The sequence below is a fragment of the Cygnus atratus genome, chromosome 12 (assembly GCF_013377495.2).
Source record: "Cygnus atratus isolate AKBS03 ecotype Queensland, Australia chromosome 12, CAtr_DNAZoo_HiC_assembly, whole genome shotgun sequence".
Lineage (NCBI taxonomy): Eukaryota > Metazoa > Chordata > Aves > Anseriformes > Anatidae > Cygnus > Cygnus atratus.
In genome coordinates this window covers 13,114,794-13,130,708 of record NC_066373.1, presented here as the reverse complement: position 1 = coordinate 13,130,708, position 15,915 = coordinate 13,114,794, and the positions used below count along the sequence as shown (strand labels likewise).

General features: G+C 67.6%; 2 protein-coding genes across 3 annotated transcripts; one reads left to right on the top strand and one right to left on the bottom strand.

Annotated features, from left to right (window-relative positions):
* Window positions 1-783: 783 nt before the first annotated feature.
* On the bottom strand, window positions 784-7,668 carry ST3GAL2 (ST3 beta-galactoside alpha-2,3-sialyltransferase 2). 2 transcript variants are annotated; one of them, XM_035543692.2, is made up of 8 exons: window positions 7,585-7,668; window positions 5,365-5,550; window positions 4,801-5,250; window positions 4,247-4,440; window positions 3,963-4,142; window positions 3,736-3,781; window positions 3,519-3,638; window positions 784-3,395 (listed from the first exon to the last, which is right to left on the bottom strand). In XM_035543692.2, exons 3-8 carry the CDS (start codon window positions 5,134-5,136, stop codon window positions 3,222-3,224), a joined length of 1,050 nt encoding a protein of 349 aa, XP_035399585.1. In that variant the 5' UTR covers window positions 5,137-5,250; window positions 5,365-5,550; window positions 7,585-7,668; the 3' UTR covers window positions 784-3,221. The 2 variants fall into 2 exon arrangements, with proteins under 2 accessions (XP_035399585.1, XP_050569226.1); XM_050713269.1 differs by having other exon boundaries at window positions 4,801-5,550.
* A 522-nt stretch (window positions 7,669-8,190) lies between these two features.
* FCSK (fucose kinase) lies at window positions 8,191-15,858 on the top strand. The gene is made up of 23 exons (XM_035543623.2): window positions 8,191-8,272; window positions 8,359-8,513; window positions 9,149-9,199; window positions 9,330-9,455; window positions 9,605-9,677; window positions 9,979-10,076; window positions 10,239-10,319; window positions 10,412-10,531; window positions 10,615-10,756; window positions 10,948-11,075; window positions 11,177-11,278; window positions 11,544-11,714; window positions 11,789-11,856; window positions 12,030-12,400; window positions 12,552-12,762; window positions 12,848-13,014; window positions 13,096-13,323; window positions 13,499-13,642; window positions 13,716-13,835; window positions 13,908-14,095; window positions 14,167-14,266; window positions 14,824-15,047; window positions 15,192-15,858. Exons 1-23 carry the CDS (start codon window positions 8,191-8,193, stop codon window positions 15,306-15,308), a joined length of 3,267 nt encoding a protein of 1,088 aa, XP_035399516.1. The 3' UTR covers window positions 15,309-15,858.
* Window positions 15,859-15,915: the final 57 nt, after the last annotated feature.

Below are 15,915 nucleotides of genomic sequence, written 5' to 3'. Positions count from 1 at the left end.
TTCTGTTACCCATCGGCATCCAAACCGTGTGGTCCTCAGGTGGCTTTCCACGAGGACACAGGGTGGTCCCCTGCTGCAGGGGCGTTGGGGGGGGACCTGGGGGCTGGGGCTGGAGGGAAGCCCCTGGGGCGGGTGGTGCATGGCCCCAGAACGCTGTGTGGGGTTTCAGCCCCCTCTGGCTGATGGAGAGCCCCAGCGCTCCGCCAGCACCCAGCTGGGGCAAACCCCCTGGAGGTGTCAGAACACAAAGGGTGAGTATTTATTTATTTTTTTCCCCCCTCGTGCTTCCCTTTCAGTGGAATTTCCTTTTGTTTCAGCTTGTGCTCATTGCCTTTCCTGCCAGGATGCAGACAGGGCTGGCTCCCGGAGGAGCCCTAACCACACAAGGCAGGCTGAGTGAGAGATACGGCCCGGTGCAGGGATGGAGCCAGCCCACTGCCCCCTGCCACGGGGAAGCTGCTGCAGCACCCCAGAGCCCTGGGGAAAATGCTTGGAAACCTTTTTCAAGACAAATGCCCATGCAAGTTTCAAGTCCCAGCAGGAGCCAGGGAAAATCTCTCATCCGTCCTCTGTTGGAGAGCATGCTCACGGCAGGTTGAAGCAGCCCCGTCACCCCCTGCCTGGGGCAGGACAGAGATCGGGGACTGGGGGCTCTGTCCTGTGCCCTACAAGTGACCCTGACCATTTTTCGGGGTCCCAGTGGCAGCTGCAGAGCAGTGGCATCGCCCAAACACAGGCTTTGGGTAGGCGGGGCTGGGGACAGGAGGAAAACACGGAGCGGTTCGGATGCATGATTTTTATTGACTAAAAAAAAACAACCAAAAAACAAAAAAGAGTTGGTTTAAGACAGTTGTGTGCAGAAGTACCCACGTAGGCAGAGGCTACGGGACCCCCCCGGCCATGGCACAGGGCATGGGGCTGCCTCTCCCAGTTGGGCACCGTGTGATGGAGGCCCCCAAAACCTTGCTTTCTGCCTCTGTGCCCCCCAAAAGGGGCACCCCCTGCCCATAGCCTCTGCCTACGTCTCCTCTATGTACAGTACAGTGGTGCTCGTAGGCGCAGCGCCCGCGGGGCGTGCAGCATGCTCGTGCGTGGAGTGGTCGCGAGTCCTCGTGGCGGGACAATTTAAATAATAACAACACCAATAATAATAATAATAACAATAATAAAAAGGGTGGGGGGGGGGAAGGAAGTTAGCCAAAAAACTGTCAGATGCTGGCACGGTGCTGCCGGCAGGCTCAGGACCAGGCGCCTCCTCTCGCCCCGTGATTGTCTGGCCCGGAGCAGGGAGCGGTGCTGGTCCAGCCCCGTCGCGCCGGATCCGTCCTCCCCAGCCTCTGCCCCGCACCCAGGAGGCACCCAGAGGCCACCCCGTGCCCCCCAGGAGGGGAAGGAAGAGGAGGAAGCCCCGGGGTCGGCCTCGGTGCACTCCAACCTCACAGGGCAGCGCGGCAGCGGGCTCGGTCTGGCGCAGCCGACAGGAGATGGTCAAGGCACTCGTTGTTGCTCGTGGTTTTGTGATTTTTGTGGTTTTCTTCCCCTAAAAAAAAAAAAACAAAAACGGACCAAATGCCAAGGCAACACCCCAGGAGGGCGCAGGATGTGTCCTGGGGCTTCTTCTACCAAAACCTGCCCAGAAAAAACCCTGGGATTGGAGCCCCATGGGCAGAAGAGAGGAGAGGTCCCAGCCCGGGTGCCCCAAGCCTTGCACTTCACGACTGCAGAGAGAAACCTCAAAAAAATCAAAAAAGCAAACCCCGTGGAAAAAAATAAATCAATCCAAAGCAGAGAAACAGGTAAGGGGCTGCTACAGAAAAGCCATATGTGAAAGGAAAAAAAACACCAAGCCCCCAAAGCTCCCTGCATGATCGGTCCTCAAATAACTGCTGCAGCAAGGGCCCAGGCTGGGCTCTCCCTCAGGTGGAGGCGTGGGGTTTGCGTTGCCCAGCGGCTCCATGATTGCCTTTGTCTTGAGCTTTCCAGCATGTCCCAACCCCAGCTGCTTGATTGCCCAAAAGAAAGCGGTTTTAATTACGCCACCAGGAGGCTGTGCCCCCCATGCCTCCTGCCTGTGCCACCGGCACCAGGGGAGCATGGTGCTAGCCCTGGAGACCTGAAAATCCCCATCCCAAAAAATCCCACGCCTTGCCTGCTGGCGTGAGCGGAGCGAAGACTTTGGGTTTCCAGCTTCTCATGAGAGCTGCCAAACGGGGAAAACAACAAAAGAAAAAGCACGCTTTGTCCACCTGCTAAAGCCAGCCCCCACCTGCCCTTTTTCCGTTCTGAAAGGGAAGGGAAAGCCTGCTCCGTCCATCGCCACGCGCCTGCTGCCGCACATCGGTGTCACCATAGTCAGGACATGGGTGCTGCAGAGGGACCGGGCTGCCGCTGTGCAGGTCTCAGCTGCCAGATGCATGCTGCCACCCACCCCAAATTTCTCCTAACCTTGGGCAAAGAGCGCCCAGGACGCCGGCCCTGACACAGGGGGGTTGGCACGGTGGCGTCCCCGAGCCAGCATCCCCGAGCCAGCATCCCCACGGCGCAGCCCGATCTCAGTGCGCCGCAGTGGGCTCCAGCAATGGGACCACGAGAGTCCAACCTCCCCTTCCCGGGGGCCATGGGATTGCAGCCGCAAAGGGACATCGCCAAGCGAAGGGGGAGGAAAAAAAAATCAAATTAAAGGACGAAAGCAGTGGTGGCTTCCAGGCCCGGGGACAGGCAGAGCCGGAGGAGGTGGCCGTCGGACACCGGTGCGGTGGCATGGCACAGCTGCGCCCTCGGGGGTTGATTGTCACTTTGCCCTTGGCTCGGGCGCTCCCCAAAGTCGCCGGGCTTCAGGTTTTTTTGTGTTTTCTTTTTGTTTGTTTTCATTTTAAAAAGAGCAGCATTTGGTTTGACTGTAAAGAGATGCAAGTTGGGCGCTCCCGCCAGCCTGCCGGGCGCTGAGTGCGTCTGTAAATCCTCGCTCGGCTGAGACGGGGTCCTTAATAACAATAATATTAAGTAAAAACCCCCAGAACAACAAAAAGTCTCCTTTTTCGCTCAAAACCTGATTGGTCACAGGCACCGAGTGCCGCCCGGGGCAGCTCCATTGGGGCCGTGCTGCTGGCCAGGGGCTGCCGGCGAGCACCCACGGGTGCCGGGGGCCACCCGCTGCCGGCTGGGCACTGAGCCCCGCTCCTTGGCGTGGGCGAGCTGGAGGACGCGCCGCCGTCCGGCCCTCAGTTCCCCCGGTAGACCTCGATCCTGCTGGTTTTGGCCAGCATGTCGATGATGTGCGCCTCGAAGTCGGCGTCGTGCACCCCGGTCTTCCTGAACTCGCCGGCATAGCGGTTGTTCTCCCAGTAGTGGTGCCAGTTGCCCCGGCTGTCGGCGCCGAACCCGAAGACGTTCACCTGCGGGGCGAGAGTCAGCACCCAAAAATAGAATAAAATAATAAAAAAAAAAATAGCCAGCCCTGCGAGGTGTGGGAGCAAAAGCCACCTCCCGGCAGGCATCCCCGTGCCACCGCCACCCACCTCGTCGCAGACGTGCAGGGCGAAGAAGAGCACCAGCATGCCGGTGGAGGGGTAGCGCCCGTGGTGCTCCGTCCAGCGGTCGTGGATGTACTTGAAGAAGGCAGGGTTGTAGATCTGCACCTGGCAGGGAGGGGAGAAGGGATGCTGGCTGAGCAGCCCGGCACGCCGTGTCTGTCCCCCCCTCCCCCCCGGCGCAGAGGCACAGTGCTGTCCTTACCTTTTCCTTGTCCACCCGCAGGAAAGGCTTCACAGGCGCATAGGTGCTGAGGACAAAGCAAGAAAAGCAGAGGGGATGGAGGAGATGGGATGGAGGAACCCAAAGAGCCCCAGCCGTGAGCATTCGCCACTCCCAGTGTGGGACAAAAAGGCCCCGAGGCGATGCCACCTCTGTGCCTGACATGAGGGACGATGACGGCGGTGCTACCGGCGCTACTGGGTACTTACAACCTGATCTGGCCGGTGGAGAGGGCGCTGGCGATCCAGAGCAGGTCCAGGGTCTTGAAGGGCACCAGCACGAAGCTGACGTTGGCAGGCAGGTTCTTGGCACTCTCGGGGTACATGAAGTGGTGCGTGGTCCGGCCGCCCACGTCCCCCTCAAAGCCCACCGTAGGCGCCTGGTTCATCCTGGGGACAGAAGCGGGCGCTGGGGCGCGGAGGGGCCAGGCGAGCCCCCAGTCCTGCCGTGGGGGTCTCACTTTTAGGCCACATTTTCTCATCCCAGACCTCACCTCATAACGAAGTCGTGCCCGTCGATCTCGGGCCCGTAGCCAGAGCCGCGCAGGTTGCCCGAGTTGCCCACCACGGCGCAGCGCCGGCAGTGGCGCGGGTCGTGCCAGCGGTAGGGGTTCTCGCCTGGCACGATCTGGAAAAGCTTGCTCAGCACCTCCTGCGTGTTGTGGGACTTGAACTGGGGCTGCAGCATCTGTGGGGCGACAGGGAGGGCGGCGGTGGGGCGTCAGGCAGGGGGCGGCACCAGCAGCCCCCTCCCCACCGCTCCGACAGCACTGAGTGCGAGGGGCTTGGCGGTGCAGAGATGCCGCAGGATCCCGAGTGGGGGGAAAAACAGGGCGGTGAGCAAGGGAGGGAAGCTGCAAGTGGGGAAAGGATTAAAAAAAAAAAAAAGAGTCAAAAATAGGGGAAACGAGGCCCGAAATGCTGGGCCTGCCCCACATGGCAAATAAATCAGCTCGGAGCCACTTGGTGGCCATGGATGCAGGGACAAGGCGCTGCCCAGAGGAGTTTCCAAAGCACTTTGGACCCCGCACCCTGCGGGGACACTCACCATCCACCACCGCTGGACGTCCGGCGGCAGCTCCATGTTCTCCTTAGTCCACACCGGGGAGACGCGGCCGTCGTAGCGGCTGTCAAACCAAGCCGCCGCAGTGTCGGCGACGTCCTCGGGGCAGCGGCGGCAGGCGCAGCCCCTCGGGTACAGCCCCCCGTGGCCGAGCCGCCGCACGCCGGCGTAGCCGGGCACCAGCTTCACCCGGTGGATGCCGCCCAGCCCGCCGGGGTCCAGGTAGGCGATGCTGTGGTGGGAGTAGGTGAAGAGCACGGACATGACGAAGACGAGGAGGAAGGCGGTCGAGAGGAAGCAGAGGCGCAGCGAGCACTTCATGGCGGGTGGGTGGGCAAGGCGGGCGCCGCTCGCCTGGCATAGGGCTGGGGCGCGGGGCGGGTGCGGGAGGGGGCCGGCAGGCACGGGGTGGAGGCAGGCGGCCGGCGGGGCTCCCTGTGGGGTGCAGAGACATGGGTCACCATGGGGTGGGGGCACAAAGCCCAGCCCGCAAGGACTCGGGTGCCAGGGGGCTTTGCACTGCTATGGGGTGGGTTGGAGCACCCCTACCTGCCAGGGCGCAGCTTTCCATCCGCCTGGCGCGGCGTGGCACGGCGCAGCACGGCTCGGCACGCCGGGCTCAGCCGTAGCTCCGCGTCCCCGTGGCTCTGCAGGCTCGGGGACCCGTCCCCGGTTGGCTCCGGGCTGCGGCAGCGCTCATCGTCCCTGCGCCGGGGACACCTTGGGGACAGCAGCCTGCAGCGGGAAGGGGGGGACGGACGTTGGACCCAGGATGCTCCCCACAAAGCCCTTGTGGGGATAAGGGCAAGAATCGCCCCGGCACCGCGGCCGACCGCTTTGCAGAGCCAGCTGGGTGCTGGCGGCACCCTGCCTGAATTATTAACCCGCTCGCAAATATTTGCCCAGGCCGCGAGAGGAAGGGAACCGGCGAGCATCCTCCTGCCCTGGTGCTCCGTGGGCATTTCCCCGCCCGCAGCCAGGGGTGAACGCGCCCTGCAGGGGCGTTTCTGCAGAATTAACGCCAGAAGCAACCAGCCCTTGGTGAGCATGGCATCGTGGCCACGGCGCACCCGTGGGTGCCACCCACCCTGGGCGCCCCAGAGAGCGTTGCCCATCGCATCGTGATGGGGTCACAGCAGTGCCCAATATTTGCAGCAGGAGGAGGAAGGAAGAACCGGGGTTTGGGACCGACAGCGCGCCGAGCGCCATGTGGCAAGCCCCGGCCAGGGTTCAGGGAGCGGGATGGCGGTGGCACCACAAGCCAGCCTCTCGCCTGTCAGCACCGCCGGCACTTCTCTCTGGGACCTTCCGCTCGCAGCGCAGCACGAAGCCTTGCCATGGGACCCCGCCAAGGGCAGGACGGGAGAGGAGGAGGAGGGGTGCTGAGTGCCTGCGGACATGGGTGTGGGGTCCCACCAGGGGGTCCCACAATGTCAGGGCCCATAGGACCACCAGGTTGGGTGCCACCAAGTTGGGTCCCACCAAGCCACTGGGTCAGGTCCCACCAAAGCTACTGGGCTGGGTCCCACCAGGTCGGGTCCCACCACGCTGTCGCATTGGGTCCCACTGGACTGGGTACCACCAAGCAACCAGCGTTGGGTCCCACCAGTTCAAGTCCCAACAAGTCACCAAGCTTGGTATGACCAGGTCGGGTCGCACCAAGCCACGGGGTTGGGTACCACTGCATCAGGTCCCACCAGGTCAGTCCCACCAGGCCATCAGGTCGGGTCCCACCAAGTCGGGTCCCACCACGCCACCGGGTCAGGTATGACCGGGTCATGTCCTAAGGCACTGCCTTGGGTCCCAAGGGCTCAGCTCCCACCAAGCCACGGGGTCGGGTCCCACCAAGCCAACATCTCAGGTCCCACTAAGCCACGGGCTTGGGGCCCACCAGCTCAGGTCCCACCAAGCCATGGGGTTGGGTCCCACCACGCTGGGTCCCACGGGCTCAGCTCCCACCGAGCCACAACCCTCACCCCGCAGGCAGGCAGCAGCCACTCAGAGCAGGGGCTCGGCACCTCCAGCACCCCCCAGCACCTCCTCTCCCCCTTTGCCCCCCACGCGCTGCACCCGCTCCGTTGCCCCGAACACCCGCGGGGAGCCCAGGGCCAAGCACGCCGGCACCGCCACGGTTTGGCTGCGGGGCCGGGGAGCAGAGGTGGCGTCGCCGGGGGGCCGCGGGCTTCCTCCGGGAAGAGGAAACGTGCCGGGGCCTCGCTGCTCCGCAGCCTCCCCCCGGCCTCCCCGCCGTTTGGCCCCAATGTGGGCACCCCAAGGGGGGGTGTCCGTGTCCGGACGCCCCTGTCCCCGTTGCGGGCCACTGTGTGAGCCTCGTCGCCCCGTTAATTAGCACGACGGGTGCCGGCAGGGCATGTGGGGGGCACCCGGAGGGGCGCTGCGGTGGTTTCGGAGCCCCGACCCCAAAAAACAACGGGGGGGGGGGGTGCATGGGGAGGGTGCTGGCCCCCCCCCCCGGGTGACACGGGTGTCCCCAGGGACGCTCGCACCATCCCCATGCTCACCCCCCCATACCCATGTGTCCCCCCACAACCCCAGCACCCCCCCGAACCCCCCCCCGGACCCCCCCAGCCCCTCGCCCACCCCGAGGGGGCTCCGGGCGCTCTCCCACACGGACCGCACGCCCACCCCTCGTCCCCCCGTTCCCCCCCGTTCCCTCCCTCCCCTCCCAGCGCCCCCAGCCCCACACCCGGGGGTCCCCTCCCGATCCCCCCCGATCGCCCCCAGGCCCCCCCCGGCCCCCAGCCCCACCTGGCTCCGCTCCGGGCCCCGCCGCCGCCGCCCCCCCCCCGCGCCGCGCCCTCCGCGGGGCCGGGCCGAGCCGAGCCGCGCCGTGCGGGGGGTGGGCCCGGCAGGCTGGGAGCTGTAGTCCGGGGGGGTTGTGGGACTTGTAGGAGCCGGGGCGGCGCCGGGACCCCCCCGGTACTCCCCGGAGCCCCCCGGTACCTCACGGAGCCCCCCCGGTGCCGCCCCCCGGTGCCCCCCCCCCCGCGGGCACTGGGCAGCCCTGGCCGTGTTTCCGTCAGGCCCCGCCACCCCCTGACGCAGTGCTGTGTCTGTTTGGGACATTTCGGGGCAGAACGGTCTCCATAAGCCATTTTGGGGCAGAATACTCGAAAACCCCTATTTTTACCCCTAGCAGCCCCCCCCTCCCCCCCCCCCCCAGCTTGGTCGCTGCGCCTTTAAGCGGCCCTCCCGCGGTGCGCGCTGGGAGCTGTAGTCCAGCGCCGGCCTCGCCGCCGGGCTGCGCGGCGCGTGGGCGGGGCGCCGCCGGACTACAGCTCCCAGCGGGCACCGCGGCGGCGGCGCCTGAGGAGGGGGCGCCTGAGGCGAGGCTGAGGCGGCGGCGGCGGAGCGATGGCGGCGGCGGGGGGCGGCGGCTGGGCCGCGGTGGTGCTGACCTGCCGGCGTGGCGGCTCCGTGCCGGCCCTGCGGCGAGGCAAGCGGCGGGGCCGGGGCTGCCGCACCGCCGGGGGGCCGCGGGGAGCCGGCCCTCAGCGCCCCCCCCCTCCCCTCGCCCGGCAGAGCTGGAGCTGAGGCGGCGCCGGGGGGCGCTGGGCCCGGAGCCCCCCCTCGTGGCGGTGCTGGAGGACCCCTGGGCCCGCCTGGGCAGCGGCGGGGCCACCCTCAACGCCCTGCTGGCGGCCGCCGAGAGGCTGAGTGCCAGGGCGGGGGGCACGGTGAGGGGGGGGCGGGTGGGGAGGGGCAGGGGGTGAGGGGTCCCCGGGGGGAGAGGGGCACGGGGGTGGAGGGGGGGGGTCTTGGGGGAGGGGGGGGGCATGTGGGGAGGGGCGGGGGGAGAGGGGGGGCCTGGGGAGGGGTGTCTGGGGAGGAGGGTCACGGGAGGGCGTCCTGGGGGAGGGGGAGGGCCTGGGGGGGGCTGGGGGAGAGGGGCACGGGAGCGTGGGGAGGGGGTGCCAGGGAAGGGGGGGGGGGGTGTCCCAGGTGGGGAGGGGCACGGGAGAGGTCCAGGAGGGAGGGGGAGGTCCCAAAGGGGAGTACTGGGGAAGGGGAGGTCCCGGGGGAGGCTGGTCCTGAGGTTTGAGGGGGGGAGGAGGGGTCCTGGGGGGAATTCTGGGGGGCATATGGTCCTTGGAGGGTGGGGGTTTGGGGGTTCCTGGGGGCAGGGGAAGGGGTCCTGGGAGGGGATGTCCTGGGGGATTGAGGTCTGGGGGGGGGGGGGGGGAGGTCCTGAGGGGGGAGTACCAGGAGTGGGTATTGGGGAGGGGGTTCTTGCATTGGGGGAGGCCCTAAGGTGGGGGGGGGGGTCCTGGGGGTCCCCGCTGCCGACTGCTCCCCACTCTGCCCCCCCCAGGTGGTGACCTCCGACGTCCTGAGGGATGTCCGGATCCTCGTGCTGCACATGGTGAGGGGGGGCTGCAGATGGAGCCCCCCACCCATCTTGGGGACCCTCTGCCCCCTGGCTGAGAGCCGGGGCTGCCCCACACACGTAGCCCCTCCCACACCCCCTCCCCTGTTCTCTCCCTCCCCCCCAGGGCCGTGAATTCTCCTTCGATGACTGCGGCCGGGCCTTCACCTGCCTGCCTGCGGAGGACCCCGACGCTCTGGCCGAGGCCCCGGTGTGCAACCTGGACAGCCTGCTGCACACCCTGACGCACCGGGTGCGTGCGGCACGGGGTCACCCCGGCACCAGCCTGGGCCTGGGACACCTTTGGGTGCCGCCAGCGGGGTGACAAGGGCGCTGGGTGTCCCCCAGGGGGGCTGAGCCCCTTCCGAGCCCCCCCTGAGTGCACGGCCCTTCTCTCGGCAGCTCTGCGTGGGCTCCCCGCCCGGCGTGTGGGTGTGCAGCACCGACATGCTCCTCACCGTGCCCTCAGCACCAGGTGAGTGGGCGCCAGCCCTGCCTCCAGCGCCCGCTTGGGCTCGGGACGGGCTCAGCTGGCAGCAACGCGGCCGGTTTGGCTTCTGCCACGCACCTATGCCCGGGCACCCGCTGCTCAGAGCACACCCGAGGTGCCCAGGGCTGAGCGCACCCATGGGTGGCACTCAGAAGGGCTCAGGGGCGGTCGGCAGCATCCGTTGTGGCTGAGGCCGGGCGCTGCTGCTGCCGTGGTTGCTGGTTTTTGGGTGGCTGTGTGGGGCCAGGCGCCACCAGCAGGCACCGGTTCATGTCCCTGTCCCCAGGCATCGACTGGGACGGCTTCCGGGGCGTCCGAGTGATCGCCGTGCCCGGCAGCCAGGCCTACGCCAGGAACCACGGGGTGTACCTTGCTGACGAGCAGGTCGGTAGCATTCTAATGGTATCACCACCCTGGAGCCCCCTCGGAGGGGCAGGGGCTTCCCGCTCCCTTCCCCTGCCCTGGGGGTCTCTGTCCCCTCGTCCCTGTGGGATCTGTTTGGCACGGGGTGCTGCAAAGTGCTCATTGGCGTTGTCTTCCTCCCAGGGGCTGGTGCACGACATCATCTACAGAGGCACGGAGGCCCAGATCCAGCAGTGTGCAGGGCCCGATGGCGCCGTCCCGCTGGTACGTCCCTCGTGTCACCTCCCCTCGTGCCACCTGCCCGCCCCGGCGAGGGACAGGGCCGGCACGGCCTCGGCCCCGCTGTGCCCCCGCAGGTCTGCGGCGTGGTTTTCTTCTCCTCGGACGCCGCCGAGCAGCTCCTGGCCACCCACGTCATCCCGCCCCTGGACGCCTGCACCTACATGGGGCTGGACTCGGGGGCACCGCCCATCCAGGTGACCCCCTCGGGGGTGACGGGACACCCGTGGGTCCCGTGCTTGCAGCGGGGCTGTACCCGGGGCGTCCCTTCTGTCCCCAGCTCTCCCTCTTCTTCGACATCGTGCTGAGCATGGCGCGGGGGGTGACGGAGGAGGACTTTGTGAAGGGCGGCAGCGACGCCAGCGCGAGGAGCGCCCGCTCCGTGCTGTGGGCGTCCCTCCGCGCCTTCCCTCTCAGTATGGGTGAGCGGCGCTGCGGGGGGACGTGCGACGTGACCTGGTCCCCCGACTGGGGAGAGATCTGGGGTCAGGGCCTGGCACCAGCCCTTTCCCCGGGGAGGAGGGGAGCAGGGAGGGCCGCTGGGGAGGCCGGGAGCACCTCCTGGCCCCGTGTTTGCGGTCAGCCTGCCGACAGCCCTCCTGGCTCCCCGCAGCCTGCATCCCCGACGCGTCCTACGACTACCTGACCGCGTCCGCGAGCGACCACATCCGCAGCCTGACGCTCCTGCCCGGCTCCGCCAGCCACCTCCGCTTCTGCAAGACAGCCCACTCCCAGGCCGACGTAGGTCCTTCCAGCCCCGCTTCGCTCTCACGCGCGTTTTCTTGGGGGGTGTTACTCCCCACTGCGTGGCCGGACCCCGGTGTCCCCGTGTCCCCCTGCAGCAGCCCTGGCTCCTGGAGGACGGCTCCTCGGTCACCAACAGCCTGCTGGAGGGAGCCGTGCGGCTGGCGGCCGGCAGCGCCATCCAGCACTGTCACCTCCAGGTGCGTGGCCTGGGGGGACTCGGAGGGGACCCACTGCTGCCAGTTTTGGGGCACCCTGCCCATTCTGGCTGCCTTTTTGGACCCTGGAGGCTGGCTCCCGGCCTGAATTTCTGCAGTCTGTGTCCCCACAGCCCCGTCAGAGCACGATGTCCCACCCCAGCGCCCGGCTTTTGCCGACCACAGCGTGTCTCCTGGGGTGCCTGTCCCCTTCCGAGGTCGGGGGCTGCTCTGGGGGCTGCTCACGGTCCTGGTGCTTCCTCCGCAGGGCCCCCTGGAGATCGGCCCCGGCTGCCTCCTCTCGGGCCTCACGGCGGGCTCCTCGCCGGCCCTGCAGGGCTGCCCCCTGCGCGACGTCGTCCTCCAGGGCCACCACGTGCGGCTGCGGGACCTGTCCTGCCGCGTGTTCACGCTCAGCGGCCGCCTCGACGACTGGCAGGTGCGGGGACGGCGAGGTGGCGCGGGACTCCCTGTGGGGCTGGGGTGTAACCGGCCCCTCCGTGTCCCCCCCAGAGCCCCGCTGAAGGTTCCACCTACCTCAACGTGCCCTGGGCCGAGTTTTTCCATCGGACGGGCGTGCGGTAGGTGCCACGTGCTCAGGCGGAGCAGGGGACCCGGCTCCCCTGGGGTTCCAGCGCCACCCCACGCCTCTAAGGCTGCAGCAGGAGGCATCACAGCCACCTCAACCCCTCCTCCCCACCTGAAAGCTGCCCTCGAGCCCCGGAGCAGTGCTGATGGGCTCTCCCTCATCCAGGGAAGGGGACCTTTGGGACGCCGAGACGCCGCGGAGCAGCCGCTGCCTGCTCAGCGCCCGGCTCTTCCCGGTGCTGCACGCCTCCGAGGCGCTGGGGCTGGAGGACGTGCTGTGGCTGCTGGCCCCGGCGGCGGGGCCCGGCGGGCGGCTGGCGCGCTGGCGGGCGGCCTGGCGCATGTCCTGGCAGGAGCTGCTGCCCTGCCTGGACAAGGAGGCCGAGCTGGGCGCCCGCCGGGCCCTCTTCTTCCTGCAGGGCCAGCGCAAGGTGCGGCGGGTGCTGCTGGGGCGCCAGGACGGCAGCCTCCTGCCGCTCATCCGCAGCGCCGTCCACGAGGGCTACCACGAGGCCGTGCTGGGCACGCTGGATGAGGGTAAGCGCCTGGCAGCCCCGCTGCAGGAGCCTCCAAGAGCGTTCAGTGAGGCAGGGTGGGTGCGCGCCACACAAATCCCTCTCCCCCGGGGTCAGCTTGTCGCAGAAGCGGGCTGGGTCGGGGTGACACGCGACCTCCTTTTGTATTCCAGTTGCCTCCACGGCCGACAACGCGGGTGTCGCAGCCCGGGCGCTCGCCTGCATTGCCGACGTGCTGGGCTGCCTGGCACACGGGGAGGGGGGCTTGCGCAGCGGCCCCGCGGCCAACAGCCAGTGGGCTTCGGCGTTCAGGCGCCTGGAGAGCGGGGACATCGCCGGCGGCGTGCGGGAGCTGGCAGCCGAGCGGCAGAAGTGGATGAGCGGGTGAGGCAGCGGCTGGCGCGTGGCTGCCGTCCCACCCCGGGTGTCGGCGGCCTCGGCGGTGGGCTCAGGGGTGCTCTTTTCGCAGGCCGGACCTGCTGGTGAGAGCGGCCCGGCACTACGAGGGGGCCGAGCAGATCCTCGTCCGGCAGGCGGTGATGTCCTCCTGCCAGTTCGTCACCGTGCGGCCGGCGGAGCTGCCGCCCGTGGGGTGCTGGGTGCAGGCGGTGTGTCCGGCCCGCCTCGACCTCTCCGGTGAGCGTTTCCAGCCCGAGGCGGGCCCGGTGGGGCGGAGGGGACGGAAAAGGAGCTGGGACTGACGGCGTGCCTCGGCAGGGGGCTGGAGCGACACCCCCCCGGTCACCTACGAGCACGGGGGGGCCGTGGTGGACGTGGCGGTGCTGGTGGATGGGTGCCGGCCCATCGGCGCCCGCGTGCGGCGCATCCCCGAGCCGGAGCTGCGCCTCGTCAGCCTCGGCGGCACGCCGCGGGGCGAGGCGGTGGCCGAGCTGGTGTGCCGGGAGCTGGAAGACTTGAGGGATTACTGCCAGCCGCACGCCCCAGGTGAGGTGGCACCAGCTGCACAGCCCGACTTTGTGCCCAACTCGGTGTCCTCCTGGTGTCCCTGAGCTGCTGGGAGCGACCCGCTCTGTTCCTACACCTCCTCTTGTTGGGGGTGATGGGGGTGTCCGAGCTGGCGGTGCAGCGGACGCCAGCTTTAATCTCTTTTTATTTCCAGGGGCCTTGCTCAAAGCTGCCTTCATCTGCACCCAGATCGTGCAGTTCCCCTCGCAGGAACCCCTGCGGGCCCAGCTGATGCGGAGCTTCGGGGGCGGCTTTGAGGTGCACACCTGGTCCAAGCTGCCCCACGGCTCCGGCCTCGGTACGTCCGCGAGGAGGGGGCTGGCGTCTGTGTCCCCCCCTCGCCGCCCTGACCCTGCCCGTGCTCCCCGCAGGCACCAGCAGCATCCTGGCGGGAGCGGCGATGGCCTCGCTGTACCGGGCGGCCGGGAAGGCTGCGAGCACCGAGTCCCTCGTCCACGCCGTGCTGCACCTGGAGCAGAGGCTGACCACAGGTAGGGGCCGGGGGGAGCCCCCGGCCTTTGGGGTGGGGGCCGGGCGGAGGCTGAGCCCCCCCTGCCCTGCAGGCGGAGGTTGGCAGGACCAGGTGGGCGGGCTGGTGCCCGGCATCAAGATCGGGCGGTCGAAGGCGCAGCTGCCGCTCCGGGTGGAGGTGGAGGAGATCCCGGTGCCCGAGGGCTTCGCCCGCACCCTCGGCGATCACTTGCTGCTGGTGTACACGGGGAAGACTCGCCTGGCTCGCAACCTGCTGCAGGTAACTCCGCTCCCCCTCGGCCTTCGGAGCCTGTCCCCTTCAGCACCACCCCTGAGCCTGGCCTCCCGCAGGACGTGGTGAGGAACTGGTACGCCCGGCTGCCCTCCGTCGTGCAGAACGCCCACGCGCTGGTGAGCAACGCCGAGGAGTGTGCCCGGGCCTTGAGGCAAGGTGGGAGCCCCTTCCCTGCGCCAGGCCGGCCCTTTTAATGACTGAAGCAGCACAAACGCCCCCAGGAGCGTCCGTGCTGGATTCAGGGGCACACACTAGGGTGGTGCAGGCTCGGGGAGCAGCAGCAACTTCACGTCCTCCCGCCAGGCTCACCCGCCTGTTACAGGCAGCGCCCCAGAACTTGAGCTAAGACGTGGAGGAAGCAGGGCTGGAAGTGTCCCCGCAGGGCACGCAGCGTCTGGTTGATTTTCCTGAGTCATCTGCTGGGCCTGGGGGCAGGCCTGGCCTTGAAGCGGATTCATTTGGTGTTGGGCTGCTGGGCTGCAGCGGAAGGGAAGCTGGAGCATTAAAACAAGCAAATTCTCCCCTGGGGAGGGTTAAAAATGAACAGCGAAGTGACTGCGCTGGGGTGTCCTGCTCAGCAGGCAGAGGACTGGGGCAGAGAGATGGCAGAACTCAGCTCACTGGGGGCAGGGCCAGGTTTCTGCCCCCCCAGGAGGAGAAAAACTGACCCAATTTGTTTTCTTTGCCATGTTTTCTTGACCTCTCTCCCGCAGGTGACCTGCCGCTTGTCGGCACGTGTCTGGACCGCTACTGGCAGCAGAAGAAGCGCATGGCCCCCGGCTGCGAGCCGCTGGCTGTCGGGCGCATGATGGGCGCCCTCCGGCCCTACGTCCACGGGCAGTGCTTGGCCGGGGCTGGTGGCGGCGGCTTCCTCTACGTCCTCACCAAAGCCCCGCGGCAGAAGGAGGCTTTGCACCAAATTCTGGCCAAAACCGAGGTAAGAAAAGACTCCCAGCCCCTCGGGTGCGAGAGGGGGGTTGCTGCCGAAGCTCAGCAGCACGGGTGGGTTGCTGACGGGGGTGAGCCCCTCGCCTTAGCTCTCCTCCTGCCCCCTTCGCTCTTTTTTTTTTTTTTTTTCCAGGGGCTGGGTAACTTCAGCATCCACAGCATCGAAGTGGACACGGGGGGTGTCTCGGTGGAGGTTGTGGGATGTGAGCTGGATGGCAGCGCTCCTCTGGGAGAGGACGTGGCTGTGTGAGGGCCTCAGCTCTGCCCTGCTCATCACGGACACGCGGGGCTGAGGAGCCAGCGGCCATGCACAGCAGGAACGTTCCCCTCAGGGCTGCCCGCTCCCTGATGGGGCTGACAGAGTCCAAAGAGCCCCGGGGCACCCCATGTGGGAGCAGCGCTGACCCCAGGCTCATCAGCGGGACCCCCCCCCCCCCCCAGGGGCTGCTCAGGGTTTGATGCAGCCTTGTTGTGCTGCTGCTGGGCCTGAAAACCCCCCAGGCTCAAGGAGCTGCGCTGAGCTGGGCAGGCAGAAGGCCCTGCTGGAAGGACAGGCTGCTGGGGGCGCAGCTGGCAGCCAGCCCGAGTTGTAGGTTTGCGTTTTAGCAGTCCCTGAAGGAACCTGAGTGGTGGTGATGCTGCCTCCAGCAGGAGGAAGGTGAGCGTTCCTGCCAGGCCCTCCTGCTCTGCTCCCCCAGCAGCAGTGCCCCCCCCAGCCCTGGGTGTGGAATCACATCCCCCTCCCCAGCCGAGGTTATTTCTGCAGTTACTGATCCATGCGGTCTCTTTGAATAAAAAAAACAACAAAAACAGCTTGTTCCTAGCACGTGCTCATTCGCCTCCGTCCCTCCCCAGCC

Bases quoted from the DNA above. Each gene is read 5' to 3' on its own strand.
- ST3GAL2 (XM_050713269.1), bottom strand. From the start codon at position 5,136: ATGAAGTGCTCGCTGCGCCTCTGCTTCCTCTCGACCGCCTTCCTCCTC. The intron at 4,441-4,800 runs GTGAGTGTCCCC...GTCGCCCCACAG, and splicing joins ACGTCCAGCGGTGGTGGATG to ATGCTGCAGCCCCAGTTCAA. The intron at 3,396-3,518 runs GTGGGTGGCGGT...CTCGCCCCGCAG, and splicing joins CCCTGCACGTCTGCGACGAG to GTGAACGTCTTCGGGTTCGG.
- FCSK (XM_035543623.2), top strand. From the start codon at position 8,191: ATGGCGGCGGCGGGGGGCGGCGGCTGGGCCGCGGTGGTGCTGACCTGC. The intron at 10,532-10,614 runs GTGACCCCCTCG...TTCTGTCCCCAG, and splicing joins CGGGGGCACCGCCCATCCAG to CTCTCCCTCTTCTTCGACAT. The intron at 11,857-12,029 runs GTAGGTGCCACG...TCCCTCATCCAG, and splicing joins TTCCATCGGACGGGCGTGCG to GGAAGGGGACCTTTGGGACG.